This window comes from Antechinus flavipes, chromosome 6 (genome assembly GCF_016432865.1).
Source record: "Antechinus flavipes isolate AdamAnt ecotype Samford, QLD, Australia chromosome 6, AdamAnt_v2, whole genome shotgun sequence".
In the NCBI taxonomy this organism is placed as follows: Eukaryota; Metazoa; Chordata; class Mammalia; order Dasyuromorphia; family Dasyuridae; genus Antechinus; species Antechinus flavipes.
Window position 1 is genome coordinate 205,579,562 of NC_067403.1, and position 23,081 is coordinate 205,602,642.

The 23,081-nt window shown below is 35.5% G+C and overlaps 1 protein-coding gene across 1 annotated transcript in view; it reads right to left on the reverse strand.

Annotated features, from left to right (window-relative positions):
- NUCB2 (nucleobindin 2) overlaps positions 1-23,081 on the reverse strand; it is a 46,147-nt gene that overhangs the window by 22,752 nt on the left and 314 nt on the right. The window contains exons 2-4 of the mRNA XM_051963895.1: positions 11,813-11,956; positions 10,305-10,412; positions 1,888-2,014 (exon numbers count right to left, since the gene is read on the reverse strand). Of these exons, the coding sequence (XP_051819855.1) occupies positions 1,888-2,014; positions 10,305-10,412; positions 11,813-11,956 (379 nt within the window). The remainder of the gene's footprint in view (positions 1-1,887; positions 2,015-10,304; positions 10,413-11,812; positions 11,957-23,081) is intronic.

Consider the following 23,081-nt stretch of genomic DNA (forward strand, 5'->3'; position numbering starts at 1 on the left):
GATTTTATTTTTTACTTGAATAAAATTTATTTTGATTAAAATTCTAGCTACAATAAATATGTATATAGTAGAGGGGTTTTAAGTAAATTTTATTCTTGTACACTATTATAATTTTCTAATAGATAAACTCCTTTTCTTACTAAACCCCACCCTTATGGCAATGTAAACCACTAGTCAAATTATCTGCACAAAACTTCACTGGATAACGTATTGCATCTATAGCCTTCTGCATTACAACTACAAAAAAAGGCTGCTATATTCATTCACATGTGGATCCTTTTCCCTGATGACCTCTTTGGGATACAGACCTAATAGAGACACTGTTGACCACCTCTATCATTGGTTTCAATCTTTTGTTCAGGACCATGAGAGGGTTATTTTCTTTCACATTATTATAATCATTGTATACTGTTGTACAGGTTATATTTGCACTTAAGTACTTTCACTTCAGTTGTTAATATAGTATCTTTACATCCCATTCAAATATCAGAATTCCTTTTCTATTTAATAATAGTCTAATTTGACTTTTTTCCCCAAGAACCAACTACATCATTTATTGTCTAGAAGGATAGATGAGAACATTGCAGAAGTGCTTCAGCACAAAAAATATATGATACACAAACAACAGGAAGGTTTGGATGCTATGACATATTAAATTTTAAAATTTAGAGTTAAAATTTGATAATGTGGCATTTAAAATTTAAATATTTCTTGATATATTCTAAACAAGTCTTATGATGCACTATATTATGCAGTAGATCTAATAAATAAAGGTTGCTAGCTAAAATAAATCTCTAAAACTCAAGTTCTAATTGGACACTTTATCATAATGAAGAAAGGAACCCAAGTTTCTTCCGTTATTACAAATTTTATTAAGACAGAGAGGCTTCAAGTATGTAATCAGGGACAGAATGTGTGCTTCTGTGGTCCAAGGTCAAATTGAATCCATATAGAAAAAGTCATCATCAGAGTAGACAGCCACCAGGAGGAAGAATTCTTTGACCAGAGCAACTCATGACTAGCATAAACAAAAGCCAGCAAGAAGTACAGTCTGGATCTGTCCTGGAACACATATACCAAGATTCTTCTGAATCTTTTAAAGAAAGATTAAAGGATATAGAAAGAGAAGATTATTTGGAAATCTAGTCCAAATTTTTGTACTGATCCAATTTGACCCTTTAACTTCAGGTTACTTCCTTACCATCATGAGTATACAATTAAAACTTGAATAAAGATTTGTTTTAGCTCATAACCTTTAATTTTTTATATCTCCTATATAACATGATGCATCATATGACCTGTTTAGAACACTAATGTATTTGGCTGAAAGTAATTTTTAAAATCCTAGGCAACAAATAAGAAGGTTAAATTCAAAATTTTAACTTTAAGTTAAATAAAAATATAAAGTTTTGGAGGGCAAAATATAAAGCAGTAGTTCTCTTACTTTTAATAGAATAATCAAAAAATAAGACTCATTTAAGTAATTCTTGGTCCATGAAAAAGGATTGCTAAATATTTAAATAACAAAATGAGACTCTAATCAACAACACGAGAGTTCACTTTATTAATTTTGCTTAAACATTAAAAAAAAATCTAGCAAAAAATTAATTTTTGACAGATGAAATTATTCCTAATTCTCCAACAATCAGGATGCATTGTGACAGTGTAAATATCAATGACTAAATTGGGTAAGACAGTTTTAAAGATTCTTTCACCATGAGATTTCTCTGATATTGTGAACCAAACCAATGCTTACACTAATAATAATACTAAGTATTCCTAGAGATATATATCTCTTTTATCTAGAGATAAAATATGAACGAACATTTTATCAATCAAATGATCATTTTTCTTGATCTCTTGACCTTTCTTAACCAAGGTGCTTACCTTGAATGGAATCCAATTTAGCTTTAATTAGCATTCTTAATCTTGCCACTTCCTGTCTCTTTAGTTCATCAAGTCTGGTCCTGACATGGTGACTTACTAAATCAAGCTCTTTGCTTAGTTTCCCACTCTGTTAACAAAATATATAAATTAAACTAAAGACATCATAGTTCAAGTAACAAGATAAAAGTCAGATCATTTTATCAAGCTATTCATATAAATAATTCTTACAAACTTTGACATCTTTAACAATGATAATACCTGGAAGTATTATGTTCGAATTATATTAATTTAGTTAAAAAAAACAAACTATAGAATTCAGAATAGGCAAAAACTAACCTAGAAAAGAGACAAGATATGCCTTTGCTCCTTTAAGTATTGTTTGAAATAAACAACTTCAAATTTCAAACACATTTTTGTTTCCTTTGAGTCTTTTTAATTTCTTAAACGTATAAGATATGTGCTCTGTAACCTTTTAGATAATCATGTTTTCTCTCTTGTCCATGATCCCATAGTCACAATTTTCAACTCCAGTATTATAACACTATTATTTATTAAGTGTGAAAAAAAAATTAACAGCTAGCTAAGTCAAAGAAGGTACCTGGCTCATTTTGCAATGACGAAACTAAGCCAACATTTCACTGTGATGATCAGAAACACTGTTAACAAATATTCACTAAACAAAAAGGAAAAGGTTGCTTTACAACTTTAAGAACAACTCTAAGAACAAGACACACTACCAAAAAGATAGTTTTCCATATACCCTTTCAATTTTAATTCTTTGCTGCCCCTTCAATTGTTATGCCAGAGAAACTGAGGCAAGATAGAGATTAGAGAGTTTTTAATATTTTATTTGAAAGGGAGAGATTTACTGGGACCAAATGGATCCATGGTTTGGTCCTAGAGGTATCCTTCAAGAATCCAGCATCCAGCAGCCAATGCAAGTTCTCAATGACATATTTATACACGGTAGCTAAACAAAGGCAGGGGTGGTGGAGTCCAAACTCTGGTGATCAGGACATTAGAATGCACATTCCCTTGGTTCTTAGAGGAAGAAGAAATTACCTCAGATAATTGGGAACTGGTGGGACAACAACTATGTGAATACTACAATGATAAAGGTCCTCTTATTCTATGTATACAGCATAATACAATTGGCCTTAAAGAATCCTGCAAGTTATAGAAAAAACAAAAGTTTCAAGAATAGCCAGATGAGGAAGTCGGAGGAAAGACAATGAACAGATTAATGACCATATCCCCACAGGGTATGGAGATTTAAGTGAGGTTCAAGGGTGTGGTGACTTTCCATCCCACCAGGAAGCTTCAACCCTGCCTACAGAGGAGATCCACTTTCCAGGATGGAGGGAGGAAGAGGAGTGGGAGGAGCAGTGACGCCACCAACACCTCCACACCCCTCCCCCCAGCAATCACCCCCTCCTATGAGTAAATTGCAAAAAGCAGTACTTAAAGCCACAGAAGGGCAGAATTTAGGTGATCTGAAACTGGGTATGTATCTCGTGATTCAATAGTTTAACTCTTCAGGTCAAGAAAGTAGAAAATATGCTCCTTTTGATAAAGAATCCTCAAAGACTGAAAAAGTTTTGCACTCTTTATGGGGCTACATCAGCTTATGTTAAGATGTTATTACAGAATTTAGCTTATGAAGTCTTAACCCCTAGTGACTGGAAATGTATCGAGAGTATGCTTAGAACCTGGACAAAATTTATTGTGGCTTTCTGAATACAGTGAGCTCTGTAGGATACAACCCAACAAAATAGTCAAAGTGGAGTTCATACTCCAATCACCTATGACCAACTAACAGCTGTAGATTCTTATGCAGACATTTCAGTACAGATTAATTATCCCATAGCAGCATATGAGCAAATTGCTACTGCTGTTATCAAAGCGTGAGCTTCCCTTCACAATAAAAACGACAAAGGTGAGGCCTTCACAAAAATAGCACAAAGGCCAAATGAATCCTTTGCTGATTTTGTGGGACATCTGCAGACAGCTATCATATGAATTAATGGTGAAAATGCAGTAACAGACATTTTGATAAGGCAACTTGCTAAAGAAAATGCTAATGAGACTTGTAGAAGAATTATACTAGGACTGCGCAAGGATGCTCCTTTAGAGGAGATCATAAGACACTGTGCCACAGTGGGCACAAATGCCTTTTATAGCCAGGTTATAAGCAGACTTCCCAAGATCCTAATATGGGAAGACAGGATCCCTTCTGGCAAGGGGCTTCCAGAGAGACTCATCAATGCTTTCAATGTGGTCAAGTAGGGCATCTGAAAGCTCAATGTTGGCATAGAGACAGAGTGAGAAAACAGGGTGGGAGAACAAGACCCAATACCCCATGTCCAAAATGCAACAGAGGCTTCCATTGGGCCTCAGAATGTAGACTGATTCAGGGAAACAGGATGAGGGGCCAGCTCCAGGGCCCAAGACATAAAACACTTGGGGCATGATGGCAGCCAATGCTACACCCAGAGAGTGCCTAGAAGTCCAGTACCCAGATATGACCAATCAATCAGGAAGCCAGCTGATGGGAGAAAGGGATTACATTTGGAGAGAATAGAGTTGTTTGCAGCTGGGAAAACTGAGATACCCCCTGGAGAGGTGAAATCTGTTCCTTTCCAGTCTATGGATCCCTTGCCTCCAGGCACAATAGGCTTGACCATTTCACTGCCTGAATGTACGTACAAAACACTGTCCATCCATATATTGATGTGGGAAACTGGGGAATGTGTAGATAATATCCCAGTCACTAATATGGTAGATAATGTGTGACTTATCACCCAGGAAAAGTAGTAGCATCAGGTTTACTGATACAGACTCCTAATAAGCAATCTGGTAATAGTCGCCCAGATTCTGACTCCAAACAACAAAATCCAGGAATATAATAGCAACTGTTACACTGACCGACCTATGCTCACCATCTATATAAATGGCACACCACTGGAAGGACTGGTAGACACTGATGCAGATCATACAGTCATTAGAGGTGCCAACTGGCCCAGTCACTGGCCAAAGATTAAAGCAGAAACCTACATGTCTGGCATAGGAGGATCAATAGCAGCTGAAGTTAGTGCTGCCCCTTTGAGATGGACTTTTGAAGGCGAAACAGGAGTTTTTACTCCTTTTATAGTTGAAAAAAATCCTCATCAGTCTGTGGGGAAGAGACATTTTACAACAATTAAAAATGAGTACTTCGGTTTTTTAGGCAGGGCTGCTGTTGAAGGCCTGCCAACACTTTCACCTGTTCCTATCCAATGGAAAACTGATATACCAGTGTGGATAGAACAGTGGCCATAGGTAGTGATAAAATTCAGGCCTTATTAGATATAGTACAGAAGCAACTTGACCAAGGCACTTACAACCTTCTCTAAGTCCTTGGAATTCCCCAGTATTTATTATAAAAACGAAATCTGGAAAATGGAGGATGTTAAGTGATTTAAGAAAAGTAAATGAACAGATGGAAACTATGGGAACTCTTCAGCCTGGACTTCCATCTCCTACTCAATTGCCCAGAGAATGGCCTCTTTGGGTTATAGACATTAAGGACTGTTTCTATTCTATTGCTCTAGATAAGGAGGATATGAAAAGATTTGTCTTTTCAGTGCCCAGTGTTAACTTAACTGAGCCTTATAAAAGATATGAATGAACAGTTTTGCCACAGGGAATGAAAAACAGCCCTACTATGTATCAAATGTATGTTGCTGCTGCTCTTACTCCAGTAAGAAAAGCATTTCCAAAAGTAATGTTATTATATTACATGGATGATATATTGGGATGTGTACCTGAGGAACAAATGTTAGAAGCATGTCTACAAAAGACCATAGAAACACTAAGGAACTACAAATTGCACATAGCTCCAGAAAAAAATTCAAAGACATGCTCCTTTTCAATATTTAAGATATGAAGTATACCCTAAGGTGCTTACAGTACAAAAACTGTCCTTAAGAACAGAGAAGCTAAACACCTTAAATGACTTTCAGAAATTGATAGGAGATATCCAATGGATGTGACTAGTGTTAGGCTTAACTACCTATCAATTGAAACCATTATATGACATTTTAAGGGGAGACAGTGCTTTAAATTCACCACATCAGCTTACAAAAGAAGCTCAAAAGGCTTTGAGAGAAGTTGAACTAGCTTTATCCAATGTGGTTGAAAGAGTCACTCGAAAACCCTTAGAAATATCAGTTTTTGCTACACAAGAGGCACCCACAGCAGCCCTTCATCATGGAGACAGTATGATAGAGTGGATGAACCTCCCAGCACAACCAGAACAAAGCCTTACTCCTTACGCAGTGCTTGTGGCTAGAATTTTGTTAAAGGCCATTAAGTGAGCAGTACAATTATCTGGGATAAGACCTGATAAGATATATACCTTTTATACTAATACACAAATTAATGTGTGCTGTAAAACTATCCTAGAGTGGCCAATTTTATAAGCCATGGCTCGAAAATTTACACATAATCTCCATTAAAGATAACCAGACTATTACATAATTGGTGATGGATTCTTGAAGAAAAGGAAAAGAGAAAAGAGAGGGAGCTAGGAGCATAGTAAAAGCCTGTACAGCCTGCCTTCCTTTCCACGCTCCAACACTGTCTCCAGGGAAGAACCCTCATGGTTTGAGACTCAATGAAATTTGGCAAATGGATATGACCCATTATAAATCTTTTGGTCATCTGTCTTTTATCCAGGTTGTGGTAGACACCTTTTCAGGATTCATTTTTGCAATACCAGCAGCAAAAGAGACAGCCGAGTGGTCACTGAATTCCTTATCCAAGCATTTTTTGCAATTATGGGTGTGCCACAAGCAATAAAAACAGATAATGGACCTGCATATACTTCTCTTTTTTTATTTATTTATTTTTGTTTTATTATATATTTTATTTTATTTATAATAACTTTATATTGACAGAATCCATGCTAGGGTAATTTTTTTTAACAACATTATCCCTTGCACTCGCATCTGTTCCTATTTTTCCCCTTCCTCCCTCTATCCCCTCCCCTAGAGGGCAAGCAGTCCTATATATGTTAGATATGTTGCAGTATATCCTATATACAATATGTTTGCAAAACCAAACAGTTCTTTTGTTGCACAGGAAGAATTGGATTCAGAAGGTAAAAATAACCCAGGAAGAAAAATAAAAATGCAAACAATTTATATTCATTTCCCAGTGTTCTTTCTTTGATGTAGCTGCTTCTGTCCATCATTTATCAATTAAAACTGAGTTAGGTCTCTTTGTCAAAGAAATCCACTTCCATCAGAATACATCCTCATACAATATCGTTGTCTAAGTGTATAATGATCTCCTGGTTCTGCTCATTTCACTTAGCATCAGTTCATGTAAGTCTCTCCAAGCCTCTCTGTATTCATCCTGCTGGTCATTTCTTACAGAACAATAATATTCCATAACATTCATATACCACAATTTACCCAGCCATTCTCCAATTGATAGGCATCCATTCAATTTCCAGTTTCTAGCCACTACAAACAGGGCTGCCACAAACATTTTGCCACATACAGGTCCTTTTCCCTTCTTTAGTATTTCTTTGGGATATAAGCCTAGAAGTAACACTGCTGGATCAAAGGGTATGCACAGTTTGATAACTTTTTGGGCATAATTCCAGATTGCTCTCCAGAATGGTTGGATTCATTCACAATTCCACCAACAATGCATCAGTGTCCCAGTTTTCCTGCATCCCCTCCACTATTCATCATCATTTTTTCCTGTCATCTTAGCCAATCTGACAGGTGTGTAGTAGTATCTCAGAGTTGTCTTAATTTGCATTTCTCTGATCAATAGTGATTTGGAACACTCTTTCATATGAGTGGTAATAGTTTTAATTTCATCATCTGAAAATTGTCTGTTCATATCCTTTGACCATTTATCAATTGGAGAATGGCTTGATTTCTTATAAATTTGACTCAGTTCTCTATATATTTTGGAAATGAGGCCTTTATCAGAACCTTTAACTGTGAAGATGTTTTCCCAGTTTGTTGCTTCCCTTCTATTCTTGTTTACATTAGTTTTGTTTGTACAAAGGCTTTTTAATTTGATATAATCAAAATTTTCTATTTTGTGATCAGTAATGGACCTGCATATACTTCTAAACATTCTGTATACTTTTGTGCACAATATAAGATTTTACACACCACTGGCATACCCTTTAATCCTCAAGGACAGACAATAATAGAGAGGAGAAACAGAGACATTAAGACGCTCCTCCAAAAACAAAAGAAAGGGGGAGCCACAGGTAACCCTAGAAAACTTCTAAATCTAGCCCTTTATACTATTAACTTGTTGATTTTTGACTAAGATGCACTGGCTCCAGTAGACAGGTTATATAACCCACCAAAAGGGCAGTGTCCAGTGCGAGCAGCTCCACTACCTTTAGATAATCACCAGGTGATGTGGAAAGACCCAGAAAGTGGTGAATGGAAGGGACCAGATAGGCTAACTGCTTGGAGGAGAGGGTTTGCTTGTAGCTCTACAGGTGGAGAAGGAATCAGATGGGTGCCAACAAGCCGTATTTGCCTTGTCCATCAGAGAGAGATGGAGCAGACCTTTGAAAAGAAGGAGAAGATCCAAGAAACATCGGGTGGTTCTGTTGCTAACTGTGCCCACCACTGAAAGAGCATGGCAGTTATGGTGTTTGACTCATGGACATGGAAAATTGTTGGACTTCAAAACTCTCAGGAATCATTGGATTCTCTGAGACATGATCAGATTGTTGTAGGACTTGAAAACTCTTAGGAATCATTGGATTCTCTGAGACATGATAACACTGCTGTAGGACTTGAAAGCCCTCAGGAATCATTGGATTTTCTGAGAAATGATAACACTGTTGCAGGACTTCAAAATCTGCTGGAATCACTGGATTCCATAACACATAAAAAGACTGTTGCAGGACTTCAAAAACGTGCGGAGATCACTGGATTTCCTGACATGTGAAGCAATGGTTAATAGATTAGTTTTGAACTATCTCTTGGTTGCTGAAGAAGGCATATGTGTGACTGTTGTTTACATACCCTCCTTCTAGGACTTCTGGAAATCTTTTATAACCCCATGTTGATTTATATTGTTTGTTATACTACATTGAGTCTGTACTGACTGTGGGGAGAGTCACTGCTAATAACCTGTGTGTTATTGCTATGTGCTTATGTAATATCTCCCATGCTGATGGGTTTGTGCATACCTGTTTCTAATAAGACCCTTCATCCCAGAAACCCGCTAGCAACCCCCACTTCCCTTTGATGCTTTTCATCTCCCTTCCTGAGAAGTCAGGGAGGGCGTGATCACCTCCCCTTGGGGACTCTCACCTCCCTGAGAAGTCAGGGATAGCATGACCACCTGTGTTCTAAAACAAAAGAAAGTGGGAGATGTAACGGGCTGAAACTGAGTTGAAGCACTGAGGTCCAAGCACTTAAGGATAATTACCAATTGAACAATACTCTATTAGCATATACTTGGAAAATGGCCCTGCCCATTCTCTGAGCAGGTTTTGATCTGTTGGCATATAGAGAGACTGAGGAGGATTTAGAGGGTGGAGAGGACAAGGGAGGTGGTTTGGAGTGAGAAAGCCAGAGTCATTCCTGGCAGATTTGTGTCTTGATTCCTCTCACTTCATATTGCCATTCCATTCACATCCACAAAGAATAAAGATCAAGGACTTTTGCTTATCCTGACTGATTTTAAAGTATCCAGGTACTAATGCGGTCATCACATAATGAGAAATAAGTTATCAATTCAATATGTAATAATTATTTTTCCAAAGCATTTTTTTAATTTCCTGTTACTGTTTCCAGTCTTTATTTTTTCTAGGTTCAGGTTCTCACCTTCCCAATTTTTTCTATCATGCCACAGGAGATTTTTCACCATTGTAAACCCGGCCTCTTAAACCAGAAGTAGATTCTGCCCCTGCAGTCCTTTCCTTTGACTGGCTGGTTCCTCCCAATGCCTCTATTTTAGCAAAGTGCCCAGACCAACCATGTGTTCATTTCTCTTTGGAGCTCCTCTTATATGATTCTCCCCCACTCCCAGCTCTTCAGCTCTCTTTTATGGATGTCTTCCATTAGACTGTAAGTTCCTTAAAGTCAGACTTTCATTCTGCTTGTATTTATATCTGCTTTGTATTTGTATCTCTGGCACTTAGCACAGTGCTTGGCTCAGAGTAAGTGCTTAATAAATGCTAGTTAACTTTACAATCAGATTTTCAAAAACTGGGATCTCATAAAACAGATTCTTCCTCCAAATTAAATAAATTTGGTTAAGAACTTTCTAAAAGTTAGCCAACTTTACATGTACATAACTTGTCAATCATTTGTGATGATTTATTTAACAGAAAAACAAGTTGACATTAAAATAAATTCAATTGCATAGATATTTATACTTACCTTGATTTCTTCTATGTCTGCGTTCTGGAGCTTTTCTCTGAAATGTTTGTCGGTTTCCAACACATCAATCACTTGCCTGAGATACTCATCATAATACAGTCCAGTATCCTTCAAATAAACAATATTGATTGAAAACTTTTCCCATCAAGTATCAAAGTTTTAAAATACCAATTTATGATGGTATTGTGATCTTCCTCATTTTCTTTTACTTTTACAAATCAATAAATGCCATGGCAACCCAGAAAAGTAAATAAAATACTCTTCTTTCTAAAGAGTTTCACCACACTTAGTTTTTAAAATTATTAAAGTTGTGTTACAGGTACCAATTATAAAGCGAAATGGAATGTGCTATCTCACTGAAACCATAAGATTTCAGGAAACACTAAACTATTATGTAGTATATTGACATAGCTATAAGAGTTAAATGATTATATAAAGTTATTACTTCAAAGGTCATCTAGTCCAACCCCATCATTTTAGAGAGGAGAAAACAAGCTCAGGAATTTGATTTGAAGTGTCCAAGGTCATACAGTTAGTCAGTATGAGAGCCAGAATTAAAACTTTAGTCATCATTCCACCAATACCCTTTTCATTGCACAGAAACATGCTGCTTGTCCATACTATCTAGAAAAACAAAATAATTTAGACTTACAAGACAATAAAAGTAGAATACTTCAAGTATTCTTTTTCTTTCTTCATACTAATGTGGAGATTAATGTTATCTATGATTGGCAATGTAAGAAATCCATGTTTATCTCTTTAGAATAGCTTCACTATAGAGTATCTCTGTCATATTTAACAGTACATATATGCCAACTTCAGATTAATTTTTTTAAAATCTCCTCCTAAATTTGGAAGCAGTTTATATTTTAAATAGATTAGCATCTGAGGTTTAGGAACAGCTACAGTTCCTGAATTATAAAATTGGTGCTTATGCAGCTGCAAAAGAAATTAACAGAGTTGCTAATAGTATAACAAGCAACAGTGGGAAATGATTTTCTCCCATCAGCAAGCTGCTACAGCAGCAGGCTCAGCAGGGCTCTGTTGCCCTTTGGCTAAAATAACTAAGTACAGCAGAATATGAGGGCTTATCTACCCTCATGTTACTGCCCTATGTACCCAATAGACTTAATCTCCATGTTTATACAGAGAAAATAATTAAGATGAAATCAATGAGACATACTTGCTACCCTCTACCCATCCACTGTCATCATTTCAGTGGATGGCAATCTAAACAACCCTGAAACATTGCTATACTACCTGTTCTTAATAAACCTGAAGCAATATTCAGCATTTGTCCAGTTTTCTGTACATTCTTATATTCAGGGTGCCCTCTTAACCCAAAGCCAGAGATAACAGAGATGAGTTTTTTCTGGATTTGCTCAGGGATGATTGCTAAATTCAAAACATGATATTTAATAAGCTGAAGATATTAATAATGAATGCAATGATTTCAATTTTTTCAAGATTAACTATATTTAAATTGTAATAGAATTCATTTTACTTACTGGAGTTTCTATTTTTTCTCCTTCCACATTAGGAATATCTTTTACTTTTGTCTTGTCTATGTCTATAGGCACAGCTTCTAAACCAGTTAGGAGACAATTAACTAAAAAAAAATAACATTGTAGTTCTATGGTTCTCCACCACATCTGAAAAAGAATAAATTACAATAATAATACAATAAGTTGAATATATTTCAATGCATATATTTCAAGATCAATGCATATGCTATAACATCTTTAAATTATATTAATAATATCTATAATTGAAGGATTTGAAATTCTTTAATTGGCATAGGATTTGAAATTTTTTTATTATTCAATTTGTTTTTACATTATGTTCATTTCCAGATTTATCCCTCTTTCCACCTCTACCATGAGCTATCCTCTGTAACAAAATAAAAAATTCAACAAAACTAACCAAGATATCAAAGTTATCTCACATCATATGCAATATTCAACATTTTAGGACATTATCTTATATAGTTTTTCTCCTCTTTAGTGTCAAATTTAATCATTATAATTATAAAATATTCAACTTAAAAAATTATTTTTTGAATTTACCATGTAGTAATGTGTACAGTTTGACACTAAAGATTGTTATTAGTTATCCCAATACAGTCTAACAAGGTTACATAATGATCATCTAAAATATCAGCAAAATTTTGAAGATCCCATTTTTAATTCAAGGCATTCAGATGCTCTAGAAGAATGCAAAGTGAAAATTAATTCTTCCCTCATAAATGTAAAGAAGCCAAAATAGAGAATATTAAGTGAAACTATAAAAAGTTGAATTCTCACAACCCAAATGTGTATGATTACAGTCATATAGTCTCACATCACAAGACTTCATGCTACTCTCCACATATAAAAGAATCCAAGATTCCATAGTTTCAGTACTATTCCTAATCAGTCCTGTTCAGTCATTCTTATGGTACCCATTTGTAAGCAGTGGAGTCAACTCAAATATAAAGGGATTTCTGACTGCCACAATTTAATTTAGAAAACCACAAATTATCATTAACGATGGCATTTTAATTCACATTTTGGTCTGGTTGGCTCAGGACTTTTGAAAGGGGTCTAACATCTCTAGGGTTTAAACCAAATTCTAAATAATTTACCTGTTACTGAATTAAAATGTAGTATTTTAATTCCTCTCATTGGGTTCAAGAGCAATCAATAGATATATTTTGAAACTATATAAAATAAATTCCCACATATACAGAAATTCTCATTAATTAGCTCTAAAATCCCAATCATATTTAAATAAAATTTTTCCCCACAAATTCTCATCTCATTCTCAAACCCTAGTTTCATTAGCTTAACTAAACAGTAACAAATTTGGGGGAGGGGAAGGGAGACACAGAAAGATAAATGTTTCCACAATGTATCAGATTGAAGCCACAGTGTCTCTCACTACTGACTCAACCTTAACATTAGAACCATAGTCCCAACAAGTCAGTTGTCATAGGACTCTTATAAAGATGAGAGCAATTATAGTTTCTCAGATCTTTCTCTCTGACAGTTAATTCTCCAAATATCCACAGAAAAGTTCTCTCACAATTTCTCTTACAAAATTGAAACTATCACCAAAATTTTATCAAAAAACAAGAAATGAAAAAAAGAAAAAAAACTTTTAAAGTACGAAGCTGGCCTTGAAAATAAAAGGAAAACAGCTAATTTAACCACATAGAGATTCAAATATCTTATACACAAATTCTGGGAGTTTAGGCAACAAAAAGGAGTAACTAGAGAGTCTTGATTTAAGGAGTTAAATAAATTTGATCATGTTAAGTTTCACTACAATTTGGCAGAATGAAACCTAAGATTGGATTATGGATCTAGATGGATATACCTTATTCAAAAGAAACCAAATAGGTAAAAAGGGTGATTTATGATTTAGACATAAAGAGTGATATTATAAACAAATTAGAAGAACAATGGAGTCTACTCTCAGATCTGTGGAGAAGGAAGGAATGGCGAAAGAAGAACTAGAGTACATTATGAAATGCAAAATGGATAATTTTGATTATATTAATTTAATTTAAAAGATTTCGTATAAGTAAAACCAATGCAGACAAGATTAGAAGGGAAGCAGAAAACTGGAGGGGAAATTTTACATCCCAGAAGGGAGGGAGGGGAAAAATCGGAACAGAAGTGAGTGCAAGGGATAATGCTGTAAAAAATTACCCTGGCATGGGTTCTGTCAACAAAAAGTTATTAAAAAAAAACAAAAACATTGCTATTCCCTTAAAAAAAAAAGAGAGAGAATATATATAGAAGAACTGCACATGGTTTAACATATATTGGATTACTTGCTTTCTAGGGAAGGGGATAGAGGAAGGGAAGGAGCAAAAAATTTGGAACACAAAGTTTTACAAGGATGAATGTTGAAAATTATCTATGCATCTATTTTGAAAATAAAAGGCTATTATTTTAAAAATTAGTATACTCCACATGAACCAGAGAAGAAAATTAGGACAGAGAATCTCTGATTGAATGTCAAAGCAGAATAAAGCAAAAATGATTTTAATAGACTTTTTTATAGATATATCATCTACAAAGAAAGAAGAAATGAGGAGTTTGTGAATGGATAACAAGTCTGGCACAATGGTCTGATTTAGAAGTGTGTGGAACTTCAATGAGACAGCCTCTTTAGAGATATCTATAGCTAGCTCTCTCTGCCCAAAAAAAGCAAATTAGTAAATAGCTACTTGATTTGCCTTAGTTATGATTCCATCATTCATAAGGTAGAGAAACCAACAAAGGGACATTATGTTCTAGATCTATGTCTCACTAACATGACAAACCAGTTGCTGAGATGAAAATGAGATCCTTACGGCAAAATGACTATTTTTTCTTAGAGTTTGTGATAGAAAAGAGGAATCCAGGGAGTGTATGACCTGCACACTAGATTTTGTGAAAGCAGATTTCAAAGAGTTCAGAAAAAAGCTAGGTAGAATCAGAGGAAGTCAACTTAGAAGCATAAAAATGCTCAAGATAATCCTGAAGACACAAAGTGAAACAATTCTATTGAGGAGGAAAAATGATTATATTCAGAGACAAATAGGGATGCAAAGGAAATCTGACAACCAATTTAGATTATGTTTTGAAAAGAAAGATACAGAAGATATAATCAAGGCCATGCAACAAAAAATGAATTTAAAACATCCAGCAGTCTTGTTAAAAAAAATATATCAAGAATGATAAAACTCAGAATGAGCAAAGACTGGAGAGATAAACTAAAGACAATAAAAAGGACTGACTTTGGGTTCTTCTTTTTTAGATATATTGGGAGAAAGAGGAGTCTAAAGAAAAGAATAGGATCTTTTCTTGGAGTAGAAATGATAAAAGATTAAAACAACAATTCTGAATGACAAGAGAGAATCAGCTCCTGAGTATTAACTCAACATAAACTAGGAGAATATAAGGGCATATCAATCTGCCCTTATTGAGACACCTGACTCAGATGAACAACATACTCATGTCCTTAAAGGACCAGAAGATGTAATTATGAGCCACTGTTAGTATTGTCTGAAAGATCATGGAAAACTGGAAAAGTCCCACAAGAGTAGATATGGACAAATGATTTTTTTCAGATTTAAAAAAATAAAGAACTTCAAATCCAAAATGAGTCAGTAGAGTGATGTATTAGTCAAAAAAGGTAATAAGTCAAAAAAGGTCTTCTACATTTGGAAGGAATAGGAAATAGGAAGGTGATAGTTCCAATGTACTCTCCCCTCAATACACTTCATCTGGAGTCTTGTGATCAGTTCTGGATACCATGGATATTAATAAATGAGAGAATGTTCAGAGAAAGGCAAGCAGGATGGTGAAGGGCACTGTCATATGAGGATCAGCTGAAGGAACTGGTCATACTTAGCCTGGAGAGAGAGAGGAAAAAAAAAAAAGAACTCAGGAGGGAACACAATAACCATTTTCAAGAGTTATCACATGGAGAAAGGACTAGATTTGTTCCAATTTACCTCAGGGAAGAACCAGGGGTAGTGGGTAGAAAAAGCAAAAAGGTAAATTTAGACTCACAGTCAAGAAAAGCTTCCTAACAGAATAAAGCACTTCTGGAATTGTAGGAGATTACTCTTCTCTGGATATATTCAGTAAATGTTGTGTATTATTCAGTTCCTTTTTCTTCATTAGATATTTTTGCTACTGAGGTTTAAAAAAAAAAAAAAAAGACAGAAAATTCCCTTTAAAAATAAGTCCAGGATATTATTGTTCTGTAAGAAATGACCAGCAGGATGAATACAGAGAGGACTAGCAAGACTTACATGAACTGATGCTAAGTGATGAGCAGAACCAGGAAATTATTATACACTTCAACAACGATACTGTATGAGGATGTATTTTGATGGAAGTGGATTTCTTTGACAAAGAGAACTAACTCAGTTTCAATTGATAAATGATGGACAGAAGCAGCTACACCCAAAGAAAGAACACTGGGAAATGAATGTAAACTATTTGCATTTTTGTTTTTCTTCCTTGATTATTTATACCTTCTGAATCCAATTCTCCCTGTGCAACAAGAGTTCGGTTCTGCACACATATATTGTATCTAGGATATACTGCAACATATTTAACATATATAGGACTGCTTGCCATCTAGGGAAGGGGGTGGAGGGAGGGAGGGGAAAAATCCGAACAAAAGTGAGTGCAAGGGATAATGTTATTAAAAAATTACCCTGGCATGAGTTCTGTCAATAAAAAGTTATTATAAAATAAAATAAAAAATACCAAGTAAAAATAAGTCCAGGGACAACTAGGTGGTGCAATGGATAAAGCACCAACCTCGAAGTCAGGAGGACCTGAGTTCAAATCTGGCCTCAAACACTTAACACTTCCTAGCTGTGTGACCCTGGAAAAGTCACTTTTTTTTTTTTTAAATTTAATTTTATTTAATAATAACTTTGTATTGACAGAATCCATGCCAGGATAATTTTTTTTAATTTTTTATTTAATAATTACATTATATTGACACTCGTTTCTGTTCCGATTTTTTTCCCCTCCCTCCCTCCACCCCCTCCCCTAGATGGCAAGCAGTCCTATATATGTTGGATATGTTGCAGTATATCCTAGATACAATATATGTTTGCAGAACCGAACAGTTCTCTTGTTGCGTAGGGAGAATTGGATTCAGAAGGTATAAATAATCCGGGAAGAAAAACAAAAATGCAGATAGTTTACATTCGTTTCCCAGTGTTCTTTCTTTGGGTGTAGCTGCTTTTGTCCGTCATTTAGCCAGGATAATTTTTACACAGCATTATCCCTTGCAATCACTTATGTTTCGTTTTTTCCCCTCCCTCCCTCCTCCCCCCCCCCAAGATGGCAAGCAGTCCTATATATGTTAAATATGTTGCAGTATATCCTAGATACAATACACATTTGCAGAACCGAACAGTTCTCCCGCTGCACAGGGAGAATTGGATTCAGAAGGTAAAAATAACTCAGGAAGAAAATCAAAAATCAAATAGTTCACATTCATTTCCCAGTGTTCCTTCTTTGGGTGTAGCTGTTTCTGTCCATCATTTATCCAATGAAACTCAGTTAAGTCTCTTTGTCAGAGAAATCCACTTCCATCAGAATACATCCTCATACAATATCGTTGTCGAAGTGTATAATGATCTCCTGGTTCTGCTCATCTCACTTAGCATCAGTCCGTGTAGGTCTCTCCAAGCCTCTCTGTATTCATCCTGCTGGTCATTCCTTACAGAGCAATAATATTCCATAACATTCATATACCACAATTTACCCAGCCATTCTCCAATTGATGGGCATCCATTCATTTTCCAGTTTCTAGCCACTACAAACAGGACTGCTACAAACATTTTGGCACATACAGGTCCCTTTTCCTTTTTTAGTATCTCTTTGGGGTATAAGCCCAATAGAAACACTGCTGGATCAAAGGGTATGCACAGTTTGATAACTTTTTGGGCATAATTCCAGATTGCTCTCCAGAATGGCTGGATTCGTTCACAACTCCACCAACAATGCATCAGTGTCCCCGTTTTCCCTGGAAAAGTCACTTAACCCAACTGCCTCAGCCAAAAAAAATTTTTTCAAAAATTTTTTTAAAAAATTAAGTCCATTCTCTTCTCATATTTCATCAAAGATAATTTTGATGGGTTCATAAATTCTTTTTTAAAAATATTGTTTTGGTTAGTTGATTGTTATCCTTCATTCTCAAAGAGGACCAAAATGACATCACTACGTTAGAATCAAGGTGTACAACCTGTCTAACTGTGGCTGATTGAGCAATGAGCTCAGAATGCTCTACCACAAATCTGGCTGAAATAGTTCATATGAACATTGAGAGAGGATTTAACTTTGCATATCTCACATTTCTTTTGAGCTACTTCAATTCTATTTTGCATAGCACCTTCTCTGATAAGGGCACACCAAGTTGAGCAGTTCTAAGCCACTATCTCCCATGTCAGGCAATCAATTCAAAAGTTCTCAAAGAGACCTTAAGATCTTATTTTCTAAAGATGATAAAAGACACAATCACTGCCAAATAACCACATAACTTTTCAGCAAAAGCATGGCCCTGGTAAAAGGCTGCCTTCTTCTTTTTCAATCCTCTTTTCATTGAGATAGATTAAAAATCAATCCCTAAGTACTTTTAAAAGTGAGTCATCTGCAGCATTATATATATTTGGTCAGGCCCAGGAATCTTTTTAGAGTATTCCTGGCATTTTATCCATAAAGTCCAAAGTCAATTCCTCTCCATAGCTTACAAGTGATCTTGGATTGTCCAATGCTGTGCCATCAAACACAAGTTCCACCAGGTTTTACCAATCAAGAAGGACTTCAAGAACAAGTGACAGGTTATGTCTACTGTCCAAAGATCAACCTAATTTAAGCATACAGACTAATGAGTATAATGTGACCAGCCAATTTTGGTCATCAATCAAATGAGATCGATTAAAGGAAATAATATAACATTAGGTAATCTGATTCCTAATTGGAAGAAGGATTAGGCACTTTCCAAATTGGGAGAGGTGCAGTGAATAGATGCAATTCCCTGAATTCAGAAAAAGAAGTATCCCCACTTCCCTCCTAGTGTCTGTGAACAATCAAAAGAAGATGGAAATAGGTAATCAGTACAGGGCTAGTTTTCAGATAAGACATATAAACTGCTTGAGATATACAATTGTGTGAAAATACCTTGCATCAATCTGCATCTCACTGGATTTCTGGTTAACATAACCTGATATAACATAACCCTATGAGACTCTTAAAAGACATAAGGGTCTCTTAAGCAGCAGACAGAGGTGGTCCATTTCCCCAGCCATGTAAGGCTAAGTTCAAACAATGCAAATGGGGTTTCTTCCAGTTCCCACAACTGAATAAATTTTTCTTACAAGACAGAATTCAGATTAGACCCATAACAGAATACAAAGAAAAATGAACTAGCTCCAGAATTGAGTCACAAGATAAGAGTTAGTCAATTCCAACAAATAACCATTTGCTGTCTTGATTCCCTTCAACTAATTGAAGGGATCAATGATGATGAAGAATTAATTGATTCCTCAGTAGACTATACCTGCAGAAATTCAGAATTAGATAATTTTAAAATCATAACATGTTTTATTTAATGAGAGTAAATGTGATTATTTTCTGGAAGATAAAGGCAGGATGAAATGGCAGTTGCAGAGCATAAGATACCCAAGTGTCTTCCTTCCAAATATTACCACTATCACTACTTTCTGGATCTATCTATGATTTTAACTGAGTAACAGAGACCCAGATTTTGTATTAAATGTTAACATTAATGATGATACTCTTAATACTCAATCTAAGAAGAAGCAAAAAGCCTCCTTATGCTGATCAATAGGAAGTAGAAGCTATCAGGACTCTTGATTCTGATTTCCCGACGTGTAGGTATGAGGAAACATATAAGCAAATAAGATCCCAGCTCAATTTTAAAACGGAGGTGGGAAAACAGTAAAATTAGGCTCAATATATAACAACTAGCTTTATGCCATGCACTATAATGTAATGTGATCAATCTTTGTATCAAGCAGATAAAGGAAAGTGCTGAACAAAATCTTAAAGTGTTATAATATAAAATGATTATAACTATTACAGAAGCTTTAGGATCTCTGACCAACTCTGTTGGCAGTAGGTATTTAAGAGATTATCTTTTTTCCTCCAAGCTTAAATAGCATTTAATCAACAACAATTTGTTTTGTTGTTTTTATCAGTGTTACTACAATATCTTTATATCAGAACATATCTGTAACATTTAATCAACCTGCTTTGTAAATATATAAGGTCATCAATATTTACATATCCTGTCCTTGAGATAACAAAAACATAGTATGTTTAAAACCTGCCAAAAATTCATGTACAGCTGCTCTCTCATTTCCCAATGGCTTAAATTCACATCATAGAATTTCAAAGTTGGAAAGGATCTTAGCTGAGAAAACTAAAGAGAATTTAAATGACTTGCCCAAGTCAGAAATTTGATTTGGCAAAAGTGAGACTATAACTTTTATCCCCTTGGTTTTTAATCCTATGTATGACCTTTTCACTATACTAGTCTATTTCTAAAGAGATCATTTTAACAAAGAAGTTAGGAGGGAAGGAGGAAGGAAGAGAGAAAAGAGAAGAAAAGGAGGGAAGGGGATTAGAAGGAAGGGAACAAAAACTTCACAGAATACTTAGCACACCTGGACAAGTTATGGGCAAATGAAAGTCTTAGTGACCAACAATCCTAAGTAATATATACCTTATCTTTAACTCCCTCTCCAAGCCCAGAGGAAACAAGTCAAAAAAATCCTAAGCAGGCAATCTCCACTGATATCCATATTGATTATCCAAGTCCACTCCTCTGAACTCCTTTTTAAGTTATAAAAATCTTCTTTGGAGAAGACTCAATAGGAATCTAATAGCTATCTACAACTAATTGAAGGCCTGGAGTTTGTAGGAAGAATAGACTTATTCTATTTGGCCACAAAGAACAAAACCAGGAGTAATGAAGGGAAGTTACAAAGAAGTAAATTTATACTTGATATAAAGAAAAACTTCCTAATTATTAAAGCTGTCCCCAAATGGAAAAGGTTCCTCTAAAAAGTGATGGATTCCTCCTTTTGAGAGATCTTCAAAAGAAACTGTTTCCTTTTGGGAAAAAAAATACATTTTTGCAAATGCCCAATGTGTGAATCTGTTTTGACTATGCTAATTTGTTATAAAGGAGAGTTTGAAGGCTTTTGCTTTTAATGAGGGGAAAGTGAATTGAGAGCTAAGAGGAGGCAGGGACAGGGATAGTAAAAAAGGAAAATAAATAGAAGCATCAATGAAGTGTTTTGTTTTTTTTTAAAAAAACACAGAAAAGAAAAGGAGGTTCAGAGGGATAACTTCAAAATTAACATATTGAATTATATATGTTTTTAAAGGAAATAAGCTGAACACTGGAAATTTTCAGTATCCTCCACGATTCTTTTTTTATTCTTTGTATGTTCTGAATATTGACATGTTAGTTAAAATTTTTAAAAAAACATTAAAAAAATTTTAAATATCTCAAAAACTGTTCTAGGCCACAATTAACAAATTTACCCTATGTCTTCACCATGTCACATGTTAACATAGCCTAAATTCTTGAAGTTCTGAACCATCAGGTTGTCTAATTCGAGAGTTATCTACAGCAAATTTTTTTAAAAATTTAATTTCTTCTGCTACCCACTCTCCCATTACAAATGGTGTGTACTAACCTTATTTTAGTATTAACCTTGGTAAAAACAAGAAAGTAAACTTATAGGGACTACAATTATAGACACCCATTCACACCTACATTCTTTTGAATTTTCCATGCCATCATTTATGCAATTAATCATGAATACACAGAAAGGAAATTTCATTTCAGCATCAATAGCCCCACGGTTGCCACTTTAAGGAATACAAAAGAAGCCTTAACACCTAGTCCCTGTCCTCACAGTGTTTGTCAGTTCTTTGGTGACAGATAAATTACCTATTAGCTACTGATCTGCACTGGGGAAGAGTTTCCTCACAAAGAATTTCTAAGTTAAAAAATATATATTTTGAATTAAATGGGGGAAATACTAAATATATGATTAAATAAATAAAACAAAAAAAAAAAAAGAAAAAGAAAAAGAAAAAGAAAGTTCTTACACTATGAAATCAAAGGCCAAAACAACAACAAAAATTAAAATGCCAATCCCTTAGAAAACACTTAACTACAAAACATGTGTTTGTCGTTTACGTTGTCAAAAAGCAAGGCTCAACACTCAATATGAAACGTTTAGGTAAGTTCAAGTTAGCGGTGTTTCTAGAGCAATACATGGAGAAAGGGAATATGCCTACTATGTGCCTGGAGCTTTTACAAATATTATCCCATCTGATTCCCACAACAATCCTAAGAAGAAAATGTGTTTATTCTTATATTACAAAGGAACTGAAACAGAGGTTTTGCCCAGGATCATAAAGCTAGTAAGAATCTGAAACTGGATTTGAATTCAAGTTTTGCTGCCGCATTACAATCTAAGCACTATTGCAATTAAAAGAATTCATGAGGGAAACGATTTTAAAATCAAGTAAATTTCAAAACAGAGCCAAACGGATGGATCCAACCCAGATCACCCCATTTATTAAGCAATCTTAATCGTTAAAACCCTCCAATACGGGGAAGATTACAAGATTACAATCTCCCACCAAAAAAAAAAAAAACATTGTTCAAAAAATGTTTCCCAGTTAACCACTCCTTTGCTACAAGCAAGAACTGTGGCTTCTTGCTTATGGGGCTACATCAACCAAAGCCTTGCAATATGGCAAAGTGAAACAGTCTACACTTGTGCAAGGCGACATTACCCAACTTCAAGAGTTGGGTCGAAACTTTCCAAAATATCCTACCACATTCGAGCCCGCCTTCAATGGTTTAAATGAACATTTAGGGTTTCTTGAGGCCGGGTGGCCAGACACCAGCCAGGGGCTGCCCGACGAACCCAACTAACAGGTGCAGCCCCGAAAGACAACTTTCCCCACCGGGATTCGACGTTTACCCTGAGTCATCATTTTGCAGATTTTTCTCCATAGGGACCTTCCCAAATTAGTGTGGATATTTCCCTCTCCTTAGTTTTGGGGTGATTTAAATAAGAGGGAAACAATACGGTGACCATGTGGGCCCGGCTTTGCTCTGGGGGGAGGGGAGGATTGCCTGGGGTTTGCAGCATCCTTAAAGCTGGGGGAGCCTGAATGCCCCACCCTACCCACAGCCCAAGTGCAGGAATGAGCACCTTGG